This window comes from Tenrec ecaudatus, chromosome 10 (genome assembly GCF_050624435.1).
Source record: "Tenrec ecaudatus isolate mTenEca1 chromosome 10, mTenEca1.hap1, whole genome shotgun sequence".
NCBI lineage: Eukaryota > Metazoa > Chordata > Mammalia > Afrosoricida > Tenrecidae > Tenrec > Tenrec ecaudatus.
This window is the reverse complement of record NC_134539.1, coordinates 107,173,359-107,198,242: the sequence shown is the minus strand read 5'-3', so window position 1 is coordinate 107,198,242 and position 24,884 is coordinate 107,173,359. Positions and strand designations below refer to the sequence as shown.

At 57.7% G+C, this 24,884-nt stretch overlaps 1 protein-coding gene across 1 annotated transcript in view; it reads left to right on the top strand.

Moving 5' to 3' along the window:
- The window catches only part of SPNS2 (SPNS lysolipid transporter 2, sphingosine-1-phosphate), a 38,814-nt gene extending 13,991 nt beyond the window's left edge, over positions 1–24,823 (top strand). Inside the window, exons 2-13 of the mRNA XM_075561161.1 lie at positions 97–162; positions 11,545–11,681; positions 16,034–16,185; positions 16,579–16,645; positions 18,312–18,454; positions 18,705–18,857; positions 18,975–19,164; positions 19,431–19,496; positions 21,795–21,893; positions 21,991–22,154; positions 22,653–22,699; positions 23,345–24,823. Coding sequence (XP_075417276.1) covers positions 97–162; positions 11,545–11,681; positions 16,034–16,185; positions 16,579–16,645; positions 18,312–18,454; positions 18,705–18,857; positions 18,975–19,164; positions 19,431–19,496; positions 21,795–21,893; positions 21,991–22,154; positions 22,653–22,695 — 1,280 coding nt within the window. The 3' untranslated portion in view covers positions 22,696–22,699; positions 23,345–24,823. The remainder of the gene's footprint in view (positions 1–96; positions 163–11,544; positions 11,682–16,033; positions 16,186–16,578; positions 16,646–18,311; positions 18,455–18,704; positions 18,858–18,974; positions 19,165–19,430; positions 19,497–21,794; positions 21,894–21,990; positions 22,155–22,652; positions 22,700–23,344) is intronic.
- The last annotated feature ends 61 nt before the right edge of the window (positions 24,824–24,884 follow it).

Genomic DNA, 24,884 nt, shown 5'->3' with positions numbered 1-24,884 from the left:
CCCAACAAGAGGGAGGGTCACCTAGGCGGGGTGGGCACTGGGGCCACCCAGGTCCGGTGTGGCCAGTAAGCACCTCTGTCTGCCCCCTGCCCGCAGGTGTCCTTCTAGACATCCAGCAGCACTTCGGGGTCAAGGACCGAGGCGCCGGCCTGTTGCAGTCAGGTGAGGCTCCCTCCTTCCCAGGGCCCCCGCTTCTCTAGTCTCCCCCTCATTGTTGGTTGGCTTATGTGAGCCATGAGCCAAGCCCTGGGGAGGCTGATGAGGGGAACTCCTGATGGCACTGAGTTGGGGGGCTGCTCACCCTGCTTTTCCATCCCTGTCAACCCAGAGTCCCTGTCAGTGACCATGCTCCACCTGGTCAGCCAGGGGCGGGGCCAGGGGGAGGGACTCTGCCAACCTGAGGTCTGGGCTGGGGCTCTCTGCCCTCTCCTCCTAGGGATCCCACCTCTGAGCTGCATGCTGCTAGGCTGCAGAGCCACTGAGCTAGGGCCTGACCCCGGAACTGTGAGCAGTTTTACCCCTTGCACTGTGTCTCCCTCATCCCTGCCCACTATAGGCCTCCCCACTGGCCATGGCCATATCTTTGACGGGTGGGGGTGTCTCAGTCCAACCTGGCTGTGTGATTCTGGCCAGTCCCCAGCCTGTCTTGGGGCCCCTCTGGCCATGCGGTCCAGTCAGATGTGTGGGAGAGGTTCCATGATCAGATTGCCAGTCCTGTCAGCTGCCACCAGCTCCCTCCTTAGCTTGGCTCTCCTGGGAGGGTGGGGCAGGGGCTAGCCGCCTCTGTCCAGGAACCCGCCTGACCTGTCTAGGTGGCATTCCAGCATGCGTGCGGGCACACACAGACACACACAGGCCAGGCCTCCAGGAGCTCACAGAATGCCTTAGCTCAGCTGCCGGCCTCATTCCCAAGGAGGGGGGGTCTTTGGGGCTCAGAGGGCGGGGATGTAATAGCTCAAGACTTAACCCCAACAAGGAAGGACTGACTGAACTAGGCTTGGGTGCAGCTGTGTGGTCAGGCACCACCAAGGGTGGGCAGGCCCAGCCCTGGTAGAAGTTACCTCTGCCCAAGCTGTGAACCCAAGTCACTTCCCTGCCCCTCCAGCCTTCGTGGACCTCCCAGGCTAGGCCTGAGCACGTCCGCCTGCCTGGGGGCAGGGGAGAGGTCTGCTGAGGGCTGCTCCCTCTTGCCTCCTGGGTCCTGCACTCACAGTGACCAGCTCCAGAAAACTGGAGTTCTAGCCAAATGGGGGCGTGGGAGGGGGCAACCCTAACCGAGTTGGTGGGGGAAGGACAGGGAGGTCCCAACCCCCAGCCCCCACCTTCTGTAGCTCTTCAGTCCCTTAGGACCTGGCCCGAGTATCCTCTCCTCCTGGGATCCATCAGTCCTCCTCAGCGCCTCCTCCCTTCAGCACCCAAGAGTATGGTCAGGGCCAGCTCAGCCTCCCAGGGAGAGAGCAGTGCTAGGCATGTGACCCTGGGCAAGGGGTGAGGCTCTGAGTTCCCGGGCCCCTGCCGAGGTGACATCTTAAGAGAGAGAAGTCTCAGTGGTCCCCACTCATCTCGGATGGCCTGGCTGCGGTGGGCAGGTCCTTCCCAGACATCATCTTGTTGGGCTCGCCAATGGTCCCACCGACCACCCCAAGCCAGACCAGCTGTTGCTGGTCAGCTCCGACTCCTGGTGACCCCACGGGGTCAGGGTAGAACTTGGGACGCATACAGTTTCCAACGGCGGGGTTTGGGAAGTAGAGTTCGGATTGGCCTTTGGATTGAACTTTGGTCTTCTGCATGCAGATGGACTGAAGGTCGAACCAGACATGACGACTCCTCCCATTAAGCTTCAGTGCTGGGCTGCCAGGGACGGGCGGTTTAGAAACTGGACGTGTAAAAGGAAGGCACCAAGTGGTTGGCTTATTAACCTCTTGTGGGTGTGCTCATACACACACATAAAATAAGATTGTGAGTGGAGTTGGGGTGAAGGTGGGGATGGCGGGGGGGGCAGTGGTTAATCTTTCCCTGTGAAAGGGACAATGGCTAGAAGAGCCAGAGGGTGGCCCGCAGGGGCAGTGAGTTATTTCATGTGGCTCTCGTAGCCAAAGTCCCATCAAACGACCTCTCTCTGCATGGATCAGGCCAGAAACTGACAGGCTTTGCCTGGGAGCCACGAAGAGTGGGCATGAAGCCCCTTCACGGGAGGTGCCTCTGGTCGACTTGACCCACCAACCCTGAGGTCAACAGTCTAGTGCCATCATTGCGCAGGCTCCCTGTGGTTAGATTGGCTTTCTGGATGAAGAGCCAGAGAGCGGGAGAAAGGACTTGCTTGAGGTCCCGTCGCAGGAGAGCAGCAGTTGTGGCATTGGGGTCCAGGCGCCGGCCCAGGCTGACATCGTGGCGTTCCCAGGGTGCCCAGCATCTAGCAGTGACTCCGCGAGTCACTCTAAGAACCCTTCTATACTCCCACCCCTGGTCGGTCAGACAGCTGGGTGGCTCCCCCGGGTCATCAGAGCCAAGAAGCCAGTCGAGCTAGACCAGGATATGACTCAGTGGGCAGTCAGGCAAGTCACCTAATTGGCCTGGGCCGCAGACATCTGTCTCTTCCCCAAGCCCCGATAAGGTCGCAACAGGGTGGAAGGTGCCAGGCAGGTGTCGGTGCTTGCCCAGATCAAAGGGCCAGAAACTGAGAGCAGAGGTGCCTCCCTGTTTGCGAGCCTTGGGGGCTGAGGGGGAGGCCTGGGCTTGCCCCTGCCCCTGCTCTTTCTTCCTTGGAACCAGAGCATGAAAGTTGGCGTAGTAAGAGCCCCCTTGCAGCAGCCCCCTTTCAGGTCACTGCCAGCTCTCCGGTCTGCCAGCCCAGCACTGGCCGGGGGCTAGCCTGCAGCGGCTCTGCTCTGAAAGCCCACAGCACTCGTGTCTTGCTGTCCGGGGCAACTAGGAATGCCTGCAGCCCCCAAAGGGCTCTTGGCACTGTGCGGGGCCCTGCCACAGGCTCAGGACTTGCCCTCAAGTAGGCTCCCTCCATCGCAGGGAGCGGGATGAGCTACACCTGGGGTCTGTCTTGCCAGGAGTAGGTAGAATGGAAGGGTCATGGGGTAAGTGCTCAGGAGGTCCAGCCACCAGGCAGGGATGGGGGGACGGTGGTTGTGGGAGTCAGGGGAATGGTAGTGTGTGCCCTTGTCAGGTGCAGCGCCTTCTTAAAGGAGGAGATATTTGCCTGGGGCTTGGAAGGATGAGCTCAAGTTTGCTCGGGGGAAAGGACTTCTAGTAAGTTTGTCGGGTTGAAAGCCTTCTCCCCACCGTGGATAAAATATGCCAAGAAAACACACACCAGTAACTCCTCAATGGGTTGCGGACACCTGTGCTGGCCCTTTAAGGCTCTTTATGTCTGCTGGCACTTGGAAACAAAAGAACTCAGCCCTGCTGGCAGGGGGGGGGGGGGCTCCTCACAGTCCCCTTCACTACATGCATCCCAGTTTTTCAATCACCACCCGGAAGGCTTCCAACCTTCTCTTGCACTAACCTACGCAGGGGTAAAGAAAAGCTGGGCATGTACCTGTTCCGACCCACCTGCCCATTGAAGTGAAGACACACTTAGGTAGGGATCTCAGTCCATCACCCGGGGGCTGCCTCGTTAAACGTTTTATTTAAATTCTGTAGCTGAGCTTGGACGCTCAAACTAGCGGGACATTTCCAAATGTCAGCGTCAGAGTGGAGTGCAGAAAGGTGCAGGCTGTCTGCTTCCGGAGCTCGCGAGAGTCTCCAAAAGCCTTCAGGTCTTAGAGGGTGGTTGTCCATCTTAACACCAGGGCCGTGGGTAGGATCCATGTGAGTCTGGGGCCAGATCGTAGTCTCAGCACCTTATTACACTTATTAAAATAGGAAACATTTTTGCCGCGAAGAAGAGTACACCTAGATGAAACGTAAAGAGCATGGAGCAGTGAACCTCCATTCCCCCCTCCCCCCACCCCCACCCCTAGACCCAGACTCTTCAGATTACTCAGAGCTGGGTCCTGCCTGGGGACAATGTTCCCATCAGAACCCAGGGCCAGCTCCCCAATCCCTTACTGTGCCCTGGGCTGGTGGGCAGTTTTTCAGCAGAGTTCCCTTTCCTCGTGGCTCTCACCCTCCCAGTTCCAGCTGTGTACCCAGAGCCTCATTCCAACCCCTACTCTGTGCAGACCTGGACCTTCCACTGCAGCCTTGTGCTGGCCCGATGCGTCCAGAGGCTCCCCCAACCCAAAACCACCCTCGCTGCCGATGCAGAGCGACCCGATGCAGAGCGACCCCATAGGGCTGGGTAGAACTGCCCCTGTGAGTTTCTGAGGCTGTGACTTTTTTTTTTTAGACTGTAACTCTTTAAAGGAGTAGAAAGCCTTGTCTTTCTCCCATAGAGTTGGCTGGTGGTTTCGAACTGCTGACCTTGCAGTTAGCAATTCAACTCGGAAACCTGAGCATCCCCCACCCAACCGCCAGCAGAGGCAAACTGGAAACTTCTTAAGGGGGACCAGTCTGTGTCACAGACAGAAGACACAGATGCTCACATCCCAAGAGCAGTGGGGGGGTGGATACAGTGAAGATCATTGAAGTGTATGCTTAAAGATGGTCAAAATGGTAAAAATTTTGGTGTATCTATTTTGCCACCATCATCCCCCAATTTTTTTTTACCCAGCACACAAGGAAGCCTGTCTTTGAGACAGAGTCAGCTGGCTCAGAAAAGGGACCGGTGGCTCCTGAAGAACAGTAGAGAATAGAGTCGGCGTACAGGGACTTTAAAAACCCAGGATGCTCCATTTCCAAAACTCTAAAGGAAAAAGTTGTATTCCACACTTCACGAAGAGAGAGGAGGTCGATGTTGAAAAGACCCACATCTGAAATTCCTAAACTGAAACATATCATGATGAAATGGGAAAAGGTCTCATAAGGAGATGGGTTCGTGAGACTAGACGTAGCTGGAAGGGAAACGAGTGAGTTGGAAGATGCTTTCAGGGAAATTACAAAAGCAGCAGGGGGACTGGGGGCAGCATCCCAGGCGGAGGGAGGAGGAGTGAGAGCCCAGGTTGATGATGAGGTTGCCTCTCTCTAGTGACCTGCGATACCTCAGCTGGGCTAGACTGTGAGAGAGAGTCAGGGGGAGGAGGCTGGACAACAGGTGACATCGTCGGAGAGTGAAAGGCTCAGCAGCTGGAATAAAGCATGTGGATTTTATTTTGGACCGTGAGGAGCCCAGCAAGAGCTTGTAAGGTGTACGCACCAGGACGCTCACTTGCGGACCAAGTGTGGGGAACTGATGGAGGAGGAGGCTGGAAGGCAGCTCAAGGCTGGGCCTCGTGGGGTCACCATGAGGAAGTGCCGGGGAGCAGGGGGCATAGTAGGGATGGAGGAAGAGCCAGCTCAGACCGAAACCAGACAGTGGCTCTGTCTCAAGCCCTCTGCATAGCCAACCCAGCATCAGCCTTCTCCTTGGGCTTGGGTCCTGTTCCGGAGGCAAGGCCGGTCAGCCCTCTGTCAACTTATTCCTTGAAGCCTGGGGGCAAGGGGTGGGGGTGAGGTGGGGGCTTGCACAAGTTTTTATATCCTTAGCGGGGAATGAAGGACAAGGTTGCGGCCGTGCCCCCTCAAGGCTGCAGGCACCCATGTGCCGGGTTTGGCAGGCCAGGCCGGTTTCCTGGGGTGGCCGGGCTGGAGCAGATCCCAGCCCGCCAACTGCAGGGATGGTGCGACTCAGCGTGCGCAGCCTCCCTGCCCACAGGATGTGGAGGACGGCTGACCCTCTCCAAATAACAGGCCAGCCGAGTCTGGACTTGGTAAAAATAGCCCCGCTTCAGCAGGGGCTGAGTGCAGGGCCCTCCCAGCTTCGGCCTCACCCACCCCACCCTGCTCCGGGACCACTGGGGTGTCAAACAAGGCCCTCAAAGGGTGAGGGTCCCCAGTGTTCTCATGGAGGGGAAGGGCTCAGAGTCTGAGCTTTGGGGTGCTGGAGCCCCATTAGGGCCCCGATTTGGGTGTGCCCAAGGGGAAGGCCTGCAGCCAGCAGACAGCGGATGGGCAATGTGGGACTGCCTGAGAGGAGGCTTTCAGAGGACTTCTGGCCAGCCTTGAGAGGAGGGCGCACTACCCCCATCTCCTAGAGAAAGCAGTGGGCTTAGTGGTCAAAGTCACTGGTGGGCGAGGGTCCAGGGACTGGACTTTCCCTCCATGAGACTCCTGATCACCCGGCCCCCTATGCCCTGGCACCTTGCCTGCAGCTCTATTGTCCCAGATCTGTGGGCTCAGCTCATGTGAGCCAAGCGAGGCCACCCCTGTCCTCGTGTGGGAGGAAAGCAGCCCCTCCTGAGCCCGGCAGGGGCAGGCCAGTTGTCCAGAAAGCTCTCCCCAAATAAACAAAGCCCATAGGGATGGGGGCAATGGAAGCTTCCACCCTGGGGCCCTGGCCTGGGCCGGTCTTGCTTTGCAGCACAAGCTGCCTGCTGGCTGGCCAAGCCCCTGTGGGTTCCCTTCTGGAGCACAGCTCACTGTTCCCGGCCTTCACCGGGAGCCTTCTCCATCCTTGACTGTGCTCAGGCCCCAGCCTGGCCACTACCGGGCGCCAGGCAGGGCCTCTTCGCTGTCTGTCCCTGTTGGAGAGGAAGTCTAACTGGTCCCTTATCCCAGACTCCCTGGCCTCTGGGAGGAGGGTACTGAGGCCAGGCAGTGGTCTGGTATGCCCCTGTCTGACATGGGCCAGCTCCCCCATCCAGCCTAAAAAGGGGAGCAGAGGTGTGAAGCTCAGGTGAGGCAAGGACATGGCATGTGGGTGCTACCCTTCCCGATCTGGTGCGGTCAGGATGGGCAAAGCCTGACCACGTGCCTGGACTACTCCCTTCAGCCCTCTCCAGCCACCTCGGGTATGAGGGTTCCCCCCCCCCCCCCGCCGCCAAGTTCCCACAAAAGGAGGAATCAAACCTGCTGTGACTCTCCATTGGCTACAAACTGAAATCCCCAACCTGGCCATGACCTTGAGGGCTCCCTTCACAGCCTCCTCTCCCACTGCTTCCATGACCTTCTTTGGTGACAGCCTGACCCTCGGGATCAGGCTGCACTGGTGCCCTCATGGGTGACCAACTGAAATGGGCACAGGCCCACATTTTAAAATGTTTGAGGGACGTGGAAGCCCGCAATGGGAGACCCGGAAGAGACGTAGTGAACGCCTTCAGGATCCTGAGGTGAGAGACTGGGTTACTGCCAGGACTGTGGAGAGCAGCTCACGTTCAAAGCAGCACGTCGGCCACCATCTTTGATCAGGCCACTGTTGTTTCCACCTCTGCTGATCAAGAGATCCGGTTGTTGCCCTTTCTTCCCAAGAGGAGATTACATTTCACCCAGGGCACTGACCCACCTTTCCCCACCTTCCGATTATCCTGCTGGTTCACCTGCTGTTTTAGGAGCTCAGGCCAGTTCTACTTTTGCTTTGTCAGCCAGGAGCGAGGAGCCCTGGTGGCATAGGAGGTTACCCTCTGGTCTGCTAACCATAAGGTCAACAGATCAAAACCACCAGCTGCTTCTCAGGGGAAAGATGAGGCTTCCTATTCCTGTAAAGAGTTACAGTCTCGGAAAGGCACAGGGTCAGTCCTACCCTGACCTGTAGGGCCGCTGAGTCAAAATGGAGTTGGTGGCAGTGAGTTTGGAATTTGAACCACGAGTGAACTGGGGAGAACCTGTTCGTAGCCCTGTTCCTTGTGTCCCCAACACATCCTGGGCTTTCTCTTACTTTGGGGGCATCTATTCGGGCCCTTCCCTTCCCAGCCTGACAGCCAATATTGAGTGTGGTTTAATGCCAAGGACTCTAGAATCAGACAAGTGGGGTTTAAATTAAACTCCAGCTCAGCCACGCACACACAGGCACATGGTATGACACCATCTCATTTAGCCTCGAGTTTCTGCTCTGTAACTTGAAGATAATGGTGAGGTCATCCAAGCCTAGATCAAAGGGCTCCTCTCTGGGCCTTGCTCCATGACTGATAACTGCAGCGATTACAACCAGTCAGCACCTTGCATCATTAACCATTATACATCATCGCTGGCAAGTTTTGTTATTTATTATGTTAGCATCGTGGCGAACTCCTGTGCATCCTTCAATGCCCTGCTTTGCCATCACTGCCTCCATGAAGCCTTCCTTAACTCTCTTGGCAGGATTTAGTTCCCCCTGTTGGTTCCTCCCTACATTCTATCCCTTTGAATCAGGTAGCCCCTGTTGGTTCCTCCCTACATTCTATCCCTTTGAATCGGGTAGCCTATGGGCAGGTGCCCCCATTCCTGCTCTGGCTCCTTTCTGCCCACCCTTCACCCAGCATGCATGGGCACAGAGCGATTGAGTCTTCCTCCTCCCCCATCATCCTGGTGTGACCTAAATTTCTTCCCAGCCCATCTGATTTGCTCTTGGGTGGGTGCTGGGCAGCGGGGCCAGCAGGAACCATTCTCTCTCTCTCTACAGAGGAGGAAATAATTTCTGCCTTGACTAATCTAATCCTGTTGATTGAGGTTGGCCCACCCCTGGGCAGGGTGCGGCACTCAGCACCTTACATTCCTTGCCTCTTTCTGCACTCAGAGAAACCCAGGGCATGCTATTTTTATCTTCATTCTACATACGAGGGAGTTGGCACACCGGCGCTGGGCTGCGTGTGTCAGCTCTCGAGACTCAATTGTTACATTTTCAGGAATTGTGTGAGCTGGTTGTAAAACGCCTGTCATTACTTAAAAACAAACAAACAAGTTAGGTGTGGTATGACACTGATGAACCATGGAACTATCCTCTGGTTGCTCAATATTTCCGCCCTTTGTTATTAAGGTATTTATTTGTTTTACCTCGTGTATCATGTTAGATTTGTGCATGCTCATTTTTAAATGTAAGATTGTTCGGTACATGAAAGTTAAGATAGATGATGGATTATTAGAAGATTTGTCAGAGCCTCCCAATAAAATGATTAATTTAAAAAAACAACAAAAAACAAGCATTCAGATAGATAACCCTTTAGAAACAGCAACAGGAGTAATGGTTCCCTGAAGGTACGGGAAGAGATGGCGGGGAGGGTTAATAGCTGAAGCATCGATGATTTTATAACTCCTGTCAAGGGGCCTGCACAACAGAATTGAGAATTGTTTGTGAATAGATATATTGGATTGTTTAAGATATGTCAATAAAACTATTATTTTTTTTAAACCCAAAAAATCAATCAATAAAAAGTAAATTAAACAAGTTATATAAAGTCACAAACAAACAAATGATGATAAAAACGAAGGTTCCCAATTACTCTGAGGAGCCCTGTTGGTGTGGTGGCCGTGCACTGGGCTGTGATCCACAAGTTCAGCAGTTTGAAACCACCAGTGACTCCGAGGAAGAAAGGTGGGGCTTTCTACTCCCTTAAAGAGTTACAGTCTTGGAAACTCACGGGTGCAGTTCTGCCCTGTCCCGTAAGGTCCCTAGGAGTCATCCCTGACTTGATGGCAGTGAATGAACTACTTGCTAGATGATTTTGCTCCAGTTTCTGGTGACCTCTGCTCTTAAGGTGCCCCATCGATGAATGTGCTGGGCACAGGCTCCCCGACTCTGTCATCAGTGACGTCGCATCACTAGCTCGAGGGCAGCAGTGGCGGGGGAACTTACACCACAGCAATATGCAAACACTACAGGTCTGGGAGCTCACCTCCTCTTTCTAGAAATCCAGATGTTCAGCATTTCTTAGCACACAACTGAGGGTAAGGTGCAGAGAGATTGTAACCGGCCCAGAATCACCCGGTAGGAAGGGGCAGAGCTGACTTTGACCCCAGGCCATGTGTCTCAGGTGCCCAAGTCCTCTCACCTCTATTCTCATTCTACTCATGGTCTTCGGAGCTGGACTGAGCAGGTCACTCACTCTGCTCTTGCTGGGAGGGAAGAGGCAGCCCAGTAGGAGACCCGCTCAGCCTTCTTCTCCCTTGTCCGCCTCCTTCCTCTCTCTCCCCACTCCCTGCCCTCTTCCTCCTCTCTCAGGCTCTTGTCCCTGGGGACTTGGGTCGGTGGTGAGCAGCTGAGGCCAGGCCACATTCATCCTGGCGGTCAGAGGCCAGCCTCGTCTGCCACCCCCAGCCTTTGTCTGGCCATCTGCCCGTCAGCTGCAGGACTGCCTTCTGGGCCAGGGCTGGGGGTCTGCCTCTCTGTGTGACAGGCTAGGATCTCCCTGGCCTTGCTCATTCCACCTGGGACCTTGGTGGCCCCTCCCAGCTCTGAGAGTGGCGTCCTGTCCTTACCAAGTCCTGCTGCTCTCTTTCGGAAGAACAAAACCAGGTCATGTCATGGGGGCTGCTCAGCATCCTATGGAAACCAGGGCCCTCACAGTAAGCGGCTAGTGCTAGAGCTGGTCTCCCCTCCCTCCCTCTGCTCCACTCACTGTGGCCTCTTTGCTGCTCCTCAGACTGGCTAAACTTGCTCCTGCCCCGGGGCCTTTGCACTTGCTGTTAGCCCCCATTCTGCATGGTTCATCTCCTCTCTTCCTCCAGGCCTTCCCTTATGGAAAGGTCCTCTTCTTCGTGGACCATTCTGTTTAAAATGGAAACATCAGCTTTCTCACCCGCTCAGGTTTCCCAGCTCCCATGGCTCCTCCTTAGAACTTGGCACTGTCTGACATACTCTATTTTCCACTTAAAAAAAAATCCTGCTGCGTTCTCCTGGCTAGAATGAAAACTCTAGTAGGGCTGGGCTTTTTGTCTGTTTTGCTCATCAGTGTACCCCAAGCACCTAGAATCGAGCCTGGCACACATAAATAAACAAAATATTTGTTGAATGAATGAGTGAATAACTGAGTGAGCGAATGTGGTATCTCTCGATGTCGGGAGGGCCTGTGAAGCCCCCTGGGAGTGAGGGTGACCGTGTGAGTTGGCAGTTCTGAGATCCGGGGCTCCAGGCCCAGCTCTGCCCAGATTTGCTGTGTGATCTTAGGTAGGCTCTTGTCCTCTCTGTTTCTTCAAGGCAATGTGACCAAGCAGAGGAAACAGGCTCCGGAATCAGAGAGAGGGTGTTCACCCCTTTCTGGGAAATGCCCTGGCTGTGGGACAAGGCCAAGCCATTCCCTTCTGAGCTTGCCCTGCCATCTCCCCATCCCCGCAGGGGGAGGAGAGCCCCTGACCTGGAGGGAGGCTGCAGGCCGTGTCTGAGCAGCACAGTGTCTGGCACGTGAAAAGCATTAAGATCACAGATGCTTATTCTTCCTTTCTTGTTAACATTTTGTTTTCATTGGATCAACATGTAGATGACAATGTGTTTGCCAATTTATCAATCGTGTTGCACAACGTCCCTGGTTCCTCTTGACAAAAGGGCCCAGAGGGCTCTCTCTGGACTGGGTGGGTGGTGGGCATGCTTGGCAAAAGATGGGCTTTTGGTGCCACCATCACCCAGAAAGGCCTCTCCCGCCTCCCCTGGGCTGCTTCCTCAGTCCTGGGCCCAGGCATTTGGCCTCATGCTGGCATGGGTGGGCACGGAAGCCTGACCCCGGGGAGCCCGTGCTGTGCGTCTGCAAGCCCTCCTCTCCCCCACAGTGTTCATCTGCAGCTTCATGGTGGCTGCGCCCATCTTCGGTTACCTGGGCGACCGCTTCAACAGGAAGGTAATCCTCAGCTGTGGCATCTTCTTCTGGTCGGCAATCACCTTCTCCAGCTCCTTCATCCCCAAGCAGGTGAGACTTGGCTTCCCATCTGCACCTACCCCACTCCCTGTGTCCCCGTCCCTCTGTTGCCCAGTGGGTGGCTGGTCTAACTGGGGGTTTCAGCCCCTGTGCCCTGCAAGTGCAGCAGGAGGAGGGCATCTTGGGGTATAAACTAGCTTTGAAGATAGGGCCTTTCTGGTGCTGGCCTGGTCTCGGAAGTCTGGGCCTCCCTTCCTCTGATGAGGGAGTAGGCAGGAAGCAGCAGGACAACCCAGGGGAATGAGCTCTCTGGGTTCCAGCTTTAACTCCGCCTTCTCTTTTCTCTGTGACCCCAGAGAAGTGACTGCGCCTCTCTGGGCCTTACTCAGTTTGTTAGTTGATCTGATAACCAAGGAACTCCTTGGGCCAAAGTTCCAGGAGGGGAAACCTCCGTTCCACATTCAGCTATTTGTCCCCTAGCCCTTGGTGGCCTTGGGTTGGAGGGCCTCTGCTCTCCTGCCCTCCACAGCTTCGAGACTTGGAGAAAGTGGCTTAACCCCTCTCGGCCTCAGTTTCCTTATCTGTAAAGTGGGGACACAAACAAGTCTCACCTTCAAAGGTTTATTGTGAGAAATAAAACTGAGCTAATGACGGCCCAGACCCTAGAACACAGCAAGGGTTCAACCAATCATTATTTTTCCTCTCTCTCTCTTTCTTCTTCAGGGAAGCTATGTCGCCTAGTGAGGTAGTGAGCTTCCCATCACTAGGGGTATTCAAACAGAGACTGGAACATCATGTGGGCTGCGGCAGTGGGAAAAGGAGGGGCAGGGGGAGAGATAGACTTTGTCCTTAAGGAGTGTTCCAGTCAGAGAGACCAAGAAGGGCTCGGCTCCTGCGCTCGAGATCACCCAGGCTGGGGTGGGGAGACGCTTCAGGGAGCACCCAGGCTGGGGTGGGGAGACGCTTCAGGGAGCACCCAGGCTGGGGTGGGGAGACGCTGCAGGGAGCACCCAGGCTGGGGTGGGGAGACGCTTCAGGGAGCACCCAGGCTGGGGTGGGGAGACGCTGCAGGGAGCACCCAGGCTGGGGTGGGGTGACGCTGCAGGGAGCACCCAGGCTGCCACTCTCACTGCCTCCATGGCGTACAAAGGACCGAGGGCTCTCACTGAAGAGACACTGGTCTCTTGAAACCCAGGGGCCAGGAGGGCTTCCTGGAGCCTGTGGTTTGTAAACTGGGCAGAAGGGACGGGGAGAAGCAGCCTTTTGATGAAGACCAGGAGCGTACTCACAGAGTAGAAGTCATGGCGGTGGGAAGGAGGAGGAGAGCGCTGGAGCCGTGAGTGCTGGGCAGGGTGGGGGCACTTTGTTGTGAGGGCTCAGCACGGACTTGGAGACTGACAAGGATTACAGGAGGCTGGAGGCCAAGGCAAGGAGCCCTGGTGGTTATGCATTGGCTGCCAACCACCACGTTGGCAGTTTGAAACCACCCACTGCTCGGATGCAAAAGGTGGGGCCTTCTACTCCCCTGCAGAGTCACAGCTTCCTAAAGTTACAGGGGCAGGTCCACCCTGACCTTCAGGGTCCCCGAGAGTCGGCATCGGCTCGATGGCAGTGAGCTTGGTTTTTCTGTTGGGAGGCAGTGGTAGAAGTCGGCAGGTGTGAGGGATAAGTTTGCTTTAAGGAAAGTGCCAGGCAGAGCCTGATGGCCACAGTAAAAAAATGAGAGCTGTTCAAGAAAGTTCTAGGACCCCCTTAGGGCCTCCCCTGCCCAGACCAGACCTCTGGTCACCTGACTTCTGGGGCCGATTCTGGAAGATCATCCGGCAGAACACCCAGGAACACTGTGAAAAGCACAGGGCTTGCAAACCCGCCCAGATTCCCAACTGTGGGCATTCCAACGCAGACAGCAGCAGGCCGTGGGGGCGGGGGACTCAGAGTGTCAGGGAAGGCGAGTCTCAAACGGAGTTTGGGGAGAGCAGACGGCCGTGGGGGTGGAAAATCAAGTTTGGTCTGTAGGTCAAACCCTACTGTAAAAATAAATACATCACAGGCTGCAAAATAAAATGTCAGATAAGTGACCATAAAATAAAAGGAAAACCATGTGTGTGAATCTAGAACTATAAGTCAATAAGAGTCGGTGGAAAACCCGGTAGAGTTATGGGCGTGAGCTAGTGGCAGGCAGTTCTAGAAGATACCCAAGTGAGCAGTCAATGGAGCAAAGAGTCATTGCCTGGGCCTCTGGAGTAATCAGGGAAATGCAAATTAAAACAACAATGAGCTACTGCTTCACACCCCTCAGATTGGCCACAATTAGAGAGGCTGACTACACAGAGTGAGAGCAAAGCTGTGGAGAAGCAGGGGCTGGGGAATCTAAATTGGGAGAACCACTGTGGAGAGCAATCTGGCCATGGCCTGGAAAACACTGTGCGGACAGCCACAGCCCAGCAGCCTGCTGGAGGGAGGGACAGACTCGGGAGTGGCACACCCACCGCAGGACGGAGGACGTGGAGTTGCTCCCACAGCCAGCATGGTGGCAGGAAAAGGTGACCCTCACTGAGCAGATGGGGGAATCCATGCTATGAAATTCTGGGCCACAAAAGAATAAGCTATATCTTGGTGCACCAGCAGAAATGCTCTTCCAGACAGAAGGCGGGGTGGGCGGAGGGTGGGGGGGTGGAGGAGGTGCGGGGTGGATGGGTAGGAGACAGTGCGGTTTCTTCTTTTCCCGTTTTCACCCAAGTTTTCTACCGTGAACTGGGTGGAGGCTTACAGAGAGACCAGTTTCCCATTCAGCAAGCCAGACACCTTTGGTCTCCTGCTATTGATTGCAATGTCCACCCTGGCTGTACCATCACCCACCCCTACTTCCCTCCTGCATCTCCCCTTTCCAGTTCACCCCTCTTTGAACCCTTCTGAACCTGTCCTTGGGTCAGCGCTGCCCTTCCTATCTCAAACGGTTGTTTGACCAGGACACTGAGTCTCAGGGCTGAGCTCATTTCCAGACCTGACAGGTGGCTGAGGCCAGTCTCCAAGGTTTCACCTGTCTGGCCAGTGAGCCTGTTTTGTTTTATTTCCGTTTTTTAGTCTGAGTGTTTTCCTCCACCCTACCCTGATCCTGGTACATTTTCTACAAGCATGTGCACCGGACCCTAGAGCCTCTCCTGTGTGCATCTGTGTTTCAGTGAGGCGTCTGCACATGTTACACATGTTATGTGCAAGCAGGGGCAATGAGAGATCCCAGGAGGCACATAGTGAGGGGGGCGATGGAAAAACAGGACACCCCCCCCACACACACACACAGAGCGAGGAAGGCAGAGCAGCCTGCTATTGTCCAGGGAGCGATGGAGGAGACCGCTCCCACTTGCTCACCTGCCTGCCTCCCCCGGCTCCCCCTCATGGAAGGTGAAATGTGAGAGAGCACGTTGATTACGTGGGGTTGGAGCAGCCCTTCCCAAGCAAAACGGGAGCTTGAGAAACCACTCCAGGGGGACAAAGATCTGTGAGACCCAGAAAACCATTCAAATTGCCAGAGTAGAAAGACGAAAGCAAATTAATCACGCACTTGCTGTAAAGGGTCAAGGCCTTGACATATCCAAAGACCAACTGCCCCAGGGGAAAGGAGGCAGACTGGTGCTGGGAGGAGAGCTGCAGGGTGGGGAGCCCTGCAGATGGGGAGCCTGAGCTCCGGCTGAGGTGCATGCACAGCACCAGGGATGTCGGGAGAACTAGGGACCGAGTGAAAGAGCGGAGCAGGAAGACACAGGGCAGAGCTGGTCGCGGGCGACGCTGGCCGGATGGGCAGTCAGGGTGGGGCCGGGGAAAGATGGCCAGGCTCTGTTCTCAGGCCCTGGGCAGCTGGGGGCGTGGAGGAAGAGGGGTCCACATCAAAGGGACAGTACCACTTGCAGCTGGCACAGCCCCACCCTTCCCAGCTGAGCTGGGCTTTGCCCTTTGATGTCTTCATGGGGGAGGGTCTTCTGAGCCCACCGGGCTGCCCTGCCCACTCCCCACTCCCCATTCCCATTGGACCCTCATGCTGCCAGGGTCAGGCCAGTACCCGTCTGGAGGAGGGGATCACCAGGTGGAGGTCGACTTGAGGTCCCCGAGGTGGCATCTCTACTTCCCCAGTGTCTATTTGGACAGAAGGCTCTGTCTGGGCCATATCTACAGCTCTCAGACTGGGAAAGCCGGGTCCCATCCTGACACAGCCAAGCAGGCCCACCGCACAGAAGAGGAGACAGAAGTCCACAGTGGTCTGGGGGTGCAGACGTGAAGGAGGGGCTGGAAGCCATGTTAACCTCCCTTGTTTGTCCCTGGAGTCTGGGGCTGTGGAGCACAGATGGGGAGTGGAATGGAGGAGCTGAGTGGTCCCCCAGCATCCTCTCCCCTCCCCTCCTCTGCAGTACTTCTGGCTACTGGTCCTGTCTCGAGGGCTGGTGGGCATCGGCGAGGCCAGTTACTCCACCATAGCGCCCACCATCATCGGCGACCTCTTCACCAAGAACACTCGCACGCTCATGCTCTCGGTCTTCTACTTTGCCATCCCGCTGGGCAGGTGAGACTGGAGACTCTGGGCAGGGACTTGGGCAAAGTCCCCTAGGACTTACCAGTGGGACAAGCAGCCCATTCCCCCACCCCACACGCCCCTTAGTTAATTCAACATGAGGTGACCAACCTTGAGGATAGACCAGAACCACCTCCCAAGTGGCAGTGAGGAAAATGACCAAGGCCCCACTCGGCGCTGGTCTACCTACTTTTTGTGACTGAGAGCAGCCCCGGGGTCCTGGGCAAGGTCAGTGGGGAGGGGTGTGTGTGGCCAGCGGCGGGAGGGTGAGGATTGGCATGCCTTGGGGAGTTGTAAGCGTTAACTACCCCCACCCCCACCCCACCTTACCCAGCAACTCCTGTCTCTACTAACCTGGTGGTGCAATGTCTCTCTCTCCTGCAGTGGCCTGGGCTACATCACTGGCTCCAGTGTGAAGCAGGCGGCTGGAGACTGGCATTGGGCCTTGCGGGTAATTCCTGGGTCCCCTCCCACACAGGACCCCTGATCAACCCTCACCTAGGGCCCCACCCCCACCGACCCCAGAGATTCAAGGTCACAGCTCAGGCTAGGACACAGACCTGGCCTGCCTGGGCCCTTCTAGAGTGGTCTAGGCTGAAAGTCAGGGAGCTCAGGTATTAGAGGAGTGGCCCCACCCTGCTCCCTGCAGTGTCTCCCCTGGGGACCAGCACCTCCCTGCCTGGGAGTCCCCTGCTGAGTGACAGAGGACTCCCATGTCAGGAAATTCCAGCGCCACAGTGACATTTCCTGCTTCGAATCCTGGCACTGGCCCACCACCCGGGACACGGGCCAGACCCTGGGTAGGACTACTCCCCACCCCCAGGGTCTGGAGCCACTTCCTGTCCTTCAGGAGGGTTGAGGCGCGTTGGTCAAGGCCCCAGGACAGTGCAATTGGAGGAAACAGAGATCCCCCGTCTCACAGAGGAGCGGAAGCTGAAGACAAAGTGTTTTTTCCTCAAAAGCAGGAAGGAAGCCGCTTGCATGGCATTTCTTGATGGGGGTGTGAGGGGGTGGCCTGGAGAGGAACTCCCTAGCCCAGGGGGCCCACGCTGCTGGGGGGGGGAGCAGTTGACTCTCTTCCTGTGGACTGGTGGAGGGTTGGTGGTTTCGAACCCAGGCTACCGTGAGCTTCCCTGCCCATCCTGAGAGAGGTCTGGGGCTATGGAGAGCCTGTCCTTGACACGACTGGAGCCAGAAAAGACCCAAAGTGGCCCCTCTCAAACAATGGCCTCGATGGTCTACTAGCTGGAAGCCTCATGTCCAGCCAGGCCTTACCCAATGTCCCACAGGATGAAGAGTCACCCTGCCCCTAGGAACCCTTACTCCTCTTCCAAGGTTATCATTCCATTTGTCTGTGAATGCACCACATCCATCCATCTATCCATCCATCCATCCATCCATCCATCCATCCATCCATCCATCCATCTACCCATCCACCCATGCATCTACTTATACATGCATCCATCCACCCACCCACCCACCCATCTATCCTCCATCCACCCATGCATCCATGCATACATCATGCATCCATGCATCTTTCCATTCATTCATCCATCCTCCATTCAGGCATGTTTCCACCCATGTACCCATCCATGCATGCATCCATCCATCCATCCATCCATGTATCCTCCCACCCATCTATCCTCCAACTACCCATGCATCATCCACGTATCTTTCCATCCATGCATCCATCCACCCAATTATCCTCCATCTACCTGTGCATCCATCCTCCATCCACTCACTCATCCATCCATCCATCCATCCATCCTCTGCCCCTCTCTCCATCTAGTCTCCATCCTTCTGTCCAGTCATCTTCCCTCTTTCCTCCCTCCATCTGACCACCTGGCCTTCCTCTCTTCCCCTCATCTCAGATGGGCCCTGCCCTAGGCACTCTGGGTCCCCAAGCCCTTCCCTAATGTCATCATCATCCCTGTGTCCAGTAGCCCAGTGAGGAAGGCTGGCCAGCTGCTAGCCCTGAGGAGGAATCCAGGACCCACCAAAAGACACCGCTTGCCTGACCCTCACCCCAACCCTCACCCTCACCCCACCCCCAGCCCCACACAGTGCAATGAAAACAATGTCCTGCTATCCAAACTTCTGGTCCCCTGCCTTGCCAGGTCTCCCCTGCCCTGGGCATGATCACTGGAACGCTCATCCTTGTCCTGGTCCCTGCCACTAAGAGAGGCCACGCAGACCAGCTTGGGGGGCAGCTCAAGGCACGAAGCTCATGGCTCCGGGACATGAAGGCCTTGATTCGAAAGTGAGTCCTGATGGGAAGAGGGAGGGGTGCTGGGATGAGAGGACCCCCTGTATGGCAGCCCGCCCAGAGCAGGACTCCCGGAGCCAGGGCAGGATCATTGTCCCTGTGCTAGGAGTGACATTTGACTGCTAGTGTTTGTCCCTAGACCCCCAAGTTCCTGGCCCTCACCCCCATTCCCAGAGCCTGTAGGGGATGTCCTGAGAGACTCGGGTGAGACGCCCGCTCAGAGCCGCTGCCCGCCTCTCCGCAGCCGCAGCTACGTCTTTTCCTCCCTGGCCACGTCGGCTGTGTCCTTCGCCACAGGGGCCCTGGGCATGTGGATCCCACTCTACCTTCACCGTGCCCAGGTCGTGCAGAAGACCGCTGAGACCTGCAACAGCCCGCCCTGTGGGGCCAAGGACAGGTGGGGCCTGCCAGGGGGGCCAGGGCTGGCGAGGGCCACCCACTGGACTGAAGAATCCCACTGTCCTGGCCTTGCACACCCCCTCACCGTTTGCCCCATGGTCCTCTGTGCCCACAGCCTCATCTTTGGGGCCATCACCTGCTTCACGGGCTTCCTGGGTGTGGTCACGGGCGCAGGAGCCACGCGCTGGTGCCGTCTGAGGACGCAGCGGGCGGATCCGCTGGTGTGTGCGGTGGGCATGCTGGGCTCCGCCATCTTCATCTGCCTCATCTTCGTGGCCGCCAAGAGCAGCATCGTGGGGGCCTATGTGAGTGTTTGGGGGGCAAGGGACGGGGATGCTGCGCCTGGGCCCCAGGAGGCTCTGCACTGGGGGATAGTCGGGTCCCGTGGGAGGTTTGGAGGGTCTAGTCCCCCTTGACTAGCCATAGGCATGACTGGGGTGTCTCTGGATTATTCCCAACTGCTTGTCAGCGTGACTAGACCCCAGAGAAGGACAGGTGTGTGTGTGTGTGTGTGTGTGTGTGTTGGTGGTGGGGTGTCCCCGATGGTCAGTCTGCTCTCCCTGATGGATAGATCTGTATCTTTGTTGGGGAGACGCTGCTGTTCTCGAACTGGGCCATCACGGCGGACATCCTCATGGTGAGTGAGTCGGCCAGTATCACCTCATGGGGACTCAGATCCCTTGACCTTGGGGGTGGGGCAGGGGACCACTGGGGAGGGCAGGTGGAGAAGCAGGAGAGCTCTCTGGCTTGGGGGACACTGGAGGGAGAACGGCATGCTGGGAGGGCAACCCCAGTGGGTAGGAGATTTGGGGCGCAGCAGGGCACTTGGGGCTATGGAAGCAGAGGGGTGAGTGTGGGGGCTGCTGGGGAACGCGGTTGTCTCGAGGCTCAAGCTTGTGGCTGGGAGGCTGGCAGTGCCAGGCTGGCACTGAGGTGGTGGTGGTGGCTGCCAGTGCTCCTCCCCCAGGGCCTGCACCCTCCCAGTCCAGCCTGGGTCCCAGGCTAGCTGCGGGGAACTGTGGCCACCGGAGCCAGGCGCCTCTGCCCGAGAGCCTGCGGCTGGGCCTGGCACACAGAGGCCGTCTTCACAGGGCCAACAATGGACTCCGGACCAGCCAGCCAGGGACAAAAGGCTGACTGAGTGACCGGCAGGGGCTTATATCCCTGGGTGGGGATGGGGGTTGCCTGTGGAGAGCCGGAGGGGGCCTTATGGCAGTCGGGGGAGGGGGACACCTGGTCTATCCTCCGGTCCCTCACATCAGCATCAGGAAAGGATAGAAGTGGGTACAGGAGCCTGGGGTGGGGGATTGGGAGGGGACAGGCAAGCCCAAGAAGGAGGGGGACAAAAGATTCCTCATGGGTGTACCCTCAGGTGCCAGGGCCTGGTGCTGCCCCACACAGCCAGTGGCCCAGGGGTGGGGTGTCTGCACAGGGCACTGAGCCCTCTGCTGGCTCCTCCCCTCCTGGAAGCGGCATGGTCTCTGCCCGAGCTTCCCTGCTACATCCTGTCTGCCTGGGCTGTCTCCCTCCCCCACCAGCCCAAGGTGGGGGTGGGCTGCCTCACTCAGGGCCAAGTGAGATGGGAGGGAGGGGCAGGGGTCAGGGCACATCCAGTGTGCCCTGCCTCCATGGCCAGGAGCAGTTCCAGCAGCTGACAGGGTCTGGGTCCTAGGGAAATCGTGTCCCATTTTATGAAGCGTCCCATCGAAATGACTAATTATTGCTGGAAATGGGGCCATGTCAGTTTCTCTGATCCAGGTCTCTTCCCCCAGCTGCCAGGCTGCCTGCGGGGGGTGGCTGCCCTGGCTGCGCCCCAAAGCTGGAGGCTGGTGGGTCTGGGGTCTCTTAAGAGAGTAGGCCGCTGGAATGAGGGTTCGGGAACTCTTGCCCACAGGCCACCACCCCTTCCAGTCTGACCTCAGCTGCTTAACTCTGGAAATGCAGCACCCCCATCAGAGTCTGCTTGATCTGGAGGAGTTCCCAGGGGGGCTGCCCTTCTGGGGTCCAGCAGTTCTGGGCCTTCCTGGGGCACAAATGGGTTGAACTGCAGAAGGATATCAGGCTTGGTAAAGCGGAGGGCCAGTGAAAAAGAGGAAGGCCCTCAACGAGATGGATGGACACGGTGGCTGCGTCAATGGGCCACAGCACGGGAACGATTGTGAGGGTGGCGCCAGCCCGGGCGGTGTTCCCTTCTGTAGGGCATGCGGTCGCTGTGGGCCGGGACCGCCTTGGTGGCACTGACCAACAACGGGCTGAAAGGAGGCTCTCCCAGGCAGAGTCCTGTCCACCTCCGCGCCCGCCCCCCCTCCACCCCAGTGCTGCTCTCACTGTGGGGACCAGAGGGATCTTTTATTTGTGGGGAGGAGGCGAGTATGCCCCATACCCCATGGAACTTGCTCTTCTCAAAGCCTAAGGGGCAGAAAGGTGGCAGCTCTGAGGGCAAAGGCACCCCCAAGCTCCAAGGACCCCCCAAAGAATGCTCTGCACATCCACACAGGCTGACTCGGGCTGGCATTGAACCTGCAGAGCAGCGGGGCACACACGCTGGGCTCCCACATGCTGGTTGGTTGTGGGGGGCAAGGGAGTCAAAGGCTTTCATCTTGGAGATTGGGGCTTGGGGGCTGGAGGCAGGGGCCTGGGATGAGTCCCGCCTGGGTAGGCTTAGCATGGCACCACTGGGCATAGTTGCTGGAGTGGGGGTCTGGGCTGGGGCTGGAACAGTCTGTGCCAGTCGGGAGTGGGTGCCGCCCTTTGGAGAAAGCAGTAAAGATGAGGGTGGTGGAAGGGAGAACACAGGAGAGGGAGGTAATGAGACAAGGCAGGAGTGAGTCCGAGTTAGGGGGTCAGAATTCCAGGGGTCCCACCAAGCCCAGCAATGAGACTAAGTGGATGGGCCTGACCCCTCCGGCCACTAACCTGTCGACCTCTTCCATAGTACGTGGTCATTCCCACGCGCCGGGCTACTGCTGTGGCCCTACAGAGCTTCACCTCCCACCTGCTGGGGGATGCCGGGAGCCCCTACCTCATTGGCTTTGTGAGTACCCCAGGGGTGGGCTGGCCAGGGCAGGCCGTGGGGGGGCGGTTGTCTAGAAGGGGGTTCTGCCCTGACACCTGCCCTCCCTGCCCCTTAGATCTCAGACCTGATCCGCCAGAGCACCAAGGACTCCCCGCTCTGGGAATTCCTGAGCCTGGGCTACGCCCTCATGCTCTGCCCCTTCGTGGTGGTCCTGGGCGGCATGTTCTTCCTCGCTACCGCGCTCTTCTTCCTCAGCGACCGTGCCAAGGCTGAGCAGCAGTGAGTGGGGCACCAACACCCTGGGCTGGCAGCCTCATGGGCAGCCCCTGTCCTTGGGGGGCTGGGGCATCCAGGGGCTTCCCTGGGCTGGTGTGTGTGGATGGTACCCCAAGTGTTCGTGTCCCTGGGAGGCTGCCCCTTGACTGATTCACACAGCCGGCCCATGAGTCCATGTGGCCTGGGCGGGTAGGTGGGAGGCCCCTGTATGTGGTGGTTCTAGACTCAGGGGTTTTTCTCAACCACCCACTAGCTTTTCAGACCCGGGACCCCCCAACTCCCCTTTCTTTTTGTCTTGTTTTCTGACTTCTCTCTCCTCTCTTTACTCCTCGTTGTCTCTCCTCTCCCCACCCCTGGGCTCTCCCATCTCCCCCTGGGGCTGACGAGGTCCCTGCCCAGAATTTCCGGTCAGCAGGCCCCCTCGACGAGACTTGCCACCGCAGTGCCCGGGCCCGGCCCTCGCTGACCTGCCACCCTGACCCCAGCCCGTCTCTCCCCCAGGGTGAACCAACTGATGATGCCGCCTGCATCCGTGAAAGTCTGAGGCGGTGAGTGCAGGCCTGCGGGGCTCTGGGCCCGGCGGAGGGCTGCTAGTGGGAGGGGAGCCCCCCCAAACCCGAACCAGCTCCCAACTGAAGAGTTGATTCCGACTCGTGGTGCCTGCCAATGGGTGTCAGGGTAGGGCTGTGCCCCACTGGGCTTTCCTGGCTGCTTTGCCAGGCCTTTCTTGATGGTGCCCTGATGGACTCATCCACAACCTTCCAGTTAGCAGCCTTCACTGTCCACACCCCCAGAGCTCCTTGTGGGCAGGCCGGGTTCCAGGCTTTAGGGGAGGGGATGTCCAAGCAGTGTCTTGGCGTTCTCTGTGCTGGACCCTGCCTCCCAAGAAGCTGCCTGAACTTACTGAGGAACAGGCTTCCTTCCTGAGAGGGCTTGTGCGCACGCACATGCATGTGTGTGTTCAGGGGGCAGGTCAGGGCCTGGACTCAGAAAGGTCTCACTCAGAAAGGCCCAGAACAGATTTGGGCAAGGGAGGGTCAGAAGTGCCAGACAGACTTGGCTGTCCCATGCAGCTTCAGGCCCTGGGTATCCTCTAGCCCACTCCCCATTCTGTGTCCCCAGAGCAAAGAGAATTCAGGAACAAAGTCTCAAAGCTTCCACCTCTGATCTCTGACCCTACCCGCTACTCCTAGGGGCTGCTGGTACCACGAAGAAGCCGCCTGCTTACCGGGTCTAAGGGGTGTCCTCTGCCACCCTGGCCCTTCTGAGCTGCCCCAGGGCTTCCTGAGTGACCCAAGGCTGATGGGCCACCCTCTCTGGCCTGGGACCTCGGAGTGGGCCTGGCTCCAGGAAGATGCACTGTCCTCGGGTAACCTGGAAGGCTGCGTTTGCCGGAGCCACACGCCTGGACCGCCGCCCAGCCCCGAGTTTCGGCTGCAGGGCCCCTGGGGCCAAGGGAGAGGACAACCCGGAGTAGCAGCATCAGGACAGCCGGGTCTGTCACCGGCTTATGTGACCCTGGGCAAGTCCCTGCTCTGCCTGGACCGACGGGCCAGAGGGCTGGACTTTCCCACGCAGCCTGCTGGGCAGGGCGCCATGGGCCGCTTTGAAGACCCGACAGCCACTGGGCTGTATAGAGAGGAGGGTGCCGAAGCCTCAGGGCGGCGGTCCAGGCTCTGAGGCTTGTGATGGAAAGCCGCCTGGGAGATGTCGGACTGCGCCTGGCGAGCAGAGCTTAGCAGAGCGGGCGCAGCCAGGCACACCAGCCACTAGGCCATCCCAGATGCGGCATCTCACTCTGGAGGTCTGTTACCAGGGCCTGGGGCTGGTTCTCAGCCTGGTGGTTGCCTAGCGGGGCACCATCCCAGGACAGAGTGGACATCAGGGGTGAAGGCCCTGGTGGCAGCTACACATTACCCCCGTGCCTGAGCTCAAGGGCAGTGCGGCCAGTCTTGGAGGGGGGGGGTCGCTCAAGAGCACTTCTGCTGTCATCTCTCGCACCCCCCCCAGGAGCCAGGAACCCACTCCCTCCCCAGGCTAGGCTGGGCTCTTCTTGGGGCAGGGCCCAAGCGGCCATCCCAGAATTTACAGGGCAGTGGCCAGGGCTCTGGGGCCAGAGGAAGCAGCCGTCCATTGTTTCCTGCCTGCAGCAACAAGCTCGGCAGACCCACCGGGTGGGCCAACACGTGTCACCTCCAGACACAACCCAGGCCACAGCTGCTGTTGCTTCCACACGTCCACTCTTGCTTCCTCCCCGTGGGCCAGGCCTTCACACACACGTCCCCTGGGCTGTGGCCAGCTTCACAGTGGCCTCCACCCTGTTAGGGGTGCCCCATTGCCAGGAGGCCCCAGGAGTCACCTTGGACAATGTTCCCTTCACCCTGTAGTCCCCTTCTGGCTGGCCTTGGGCTTTAGTGGTGTGTGAGCTAGTGGAATATCTATTTCCCAACAAACGCTGGGGTTCCCCGGGGGGAGGGGGAGTGATAAAGGGGCGGGGTGCCCAGCCTGGCCTCCGCCCAGATCGAGATCGACCGCCCCCTCCGGGCCGGGGCTCCGGCAATGTTTTCTTGTTGTACAAGAGCCAGGTCCAAGGGTTGCCTGCTCTTCCTTCCGGAAGCCAAACTGCTCCTTTATTTTCTAGAGCTGCTGATTGTGAATCTCAGAGTCTCCGAGAAGCCAAATATATTCCTCTTGTAAATGAAGAAATAAAACTATTTAAATCATGCCCTGATG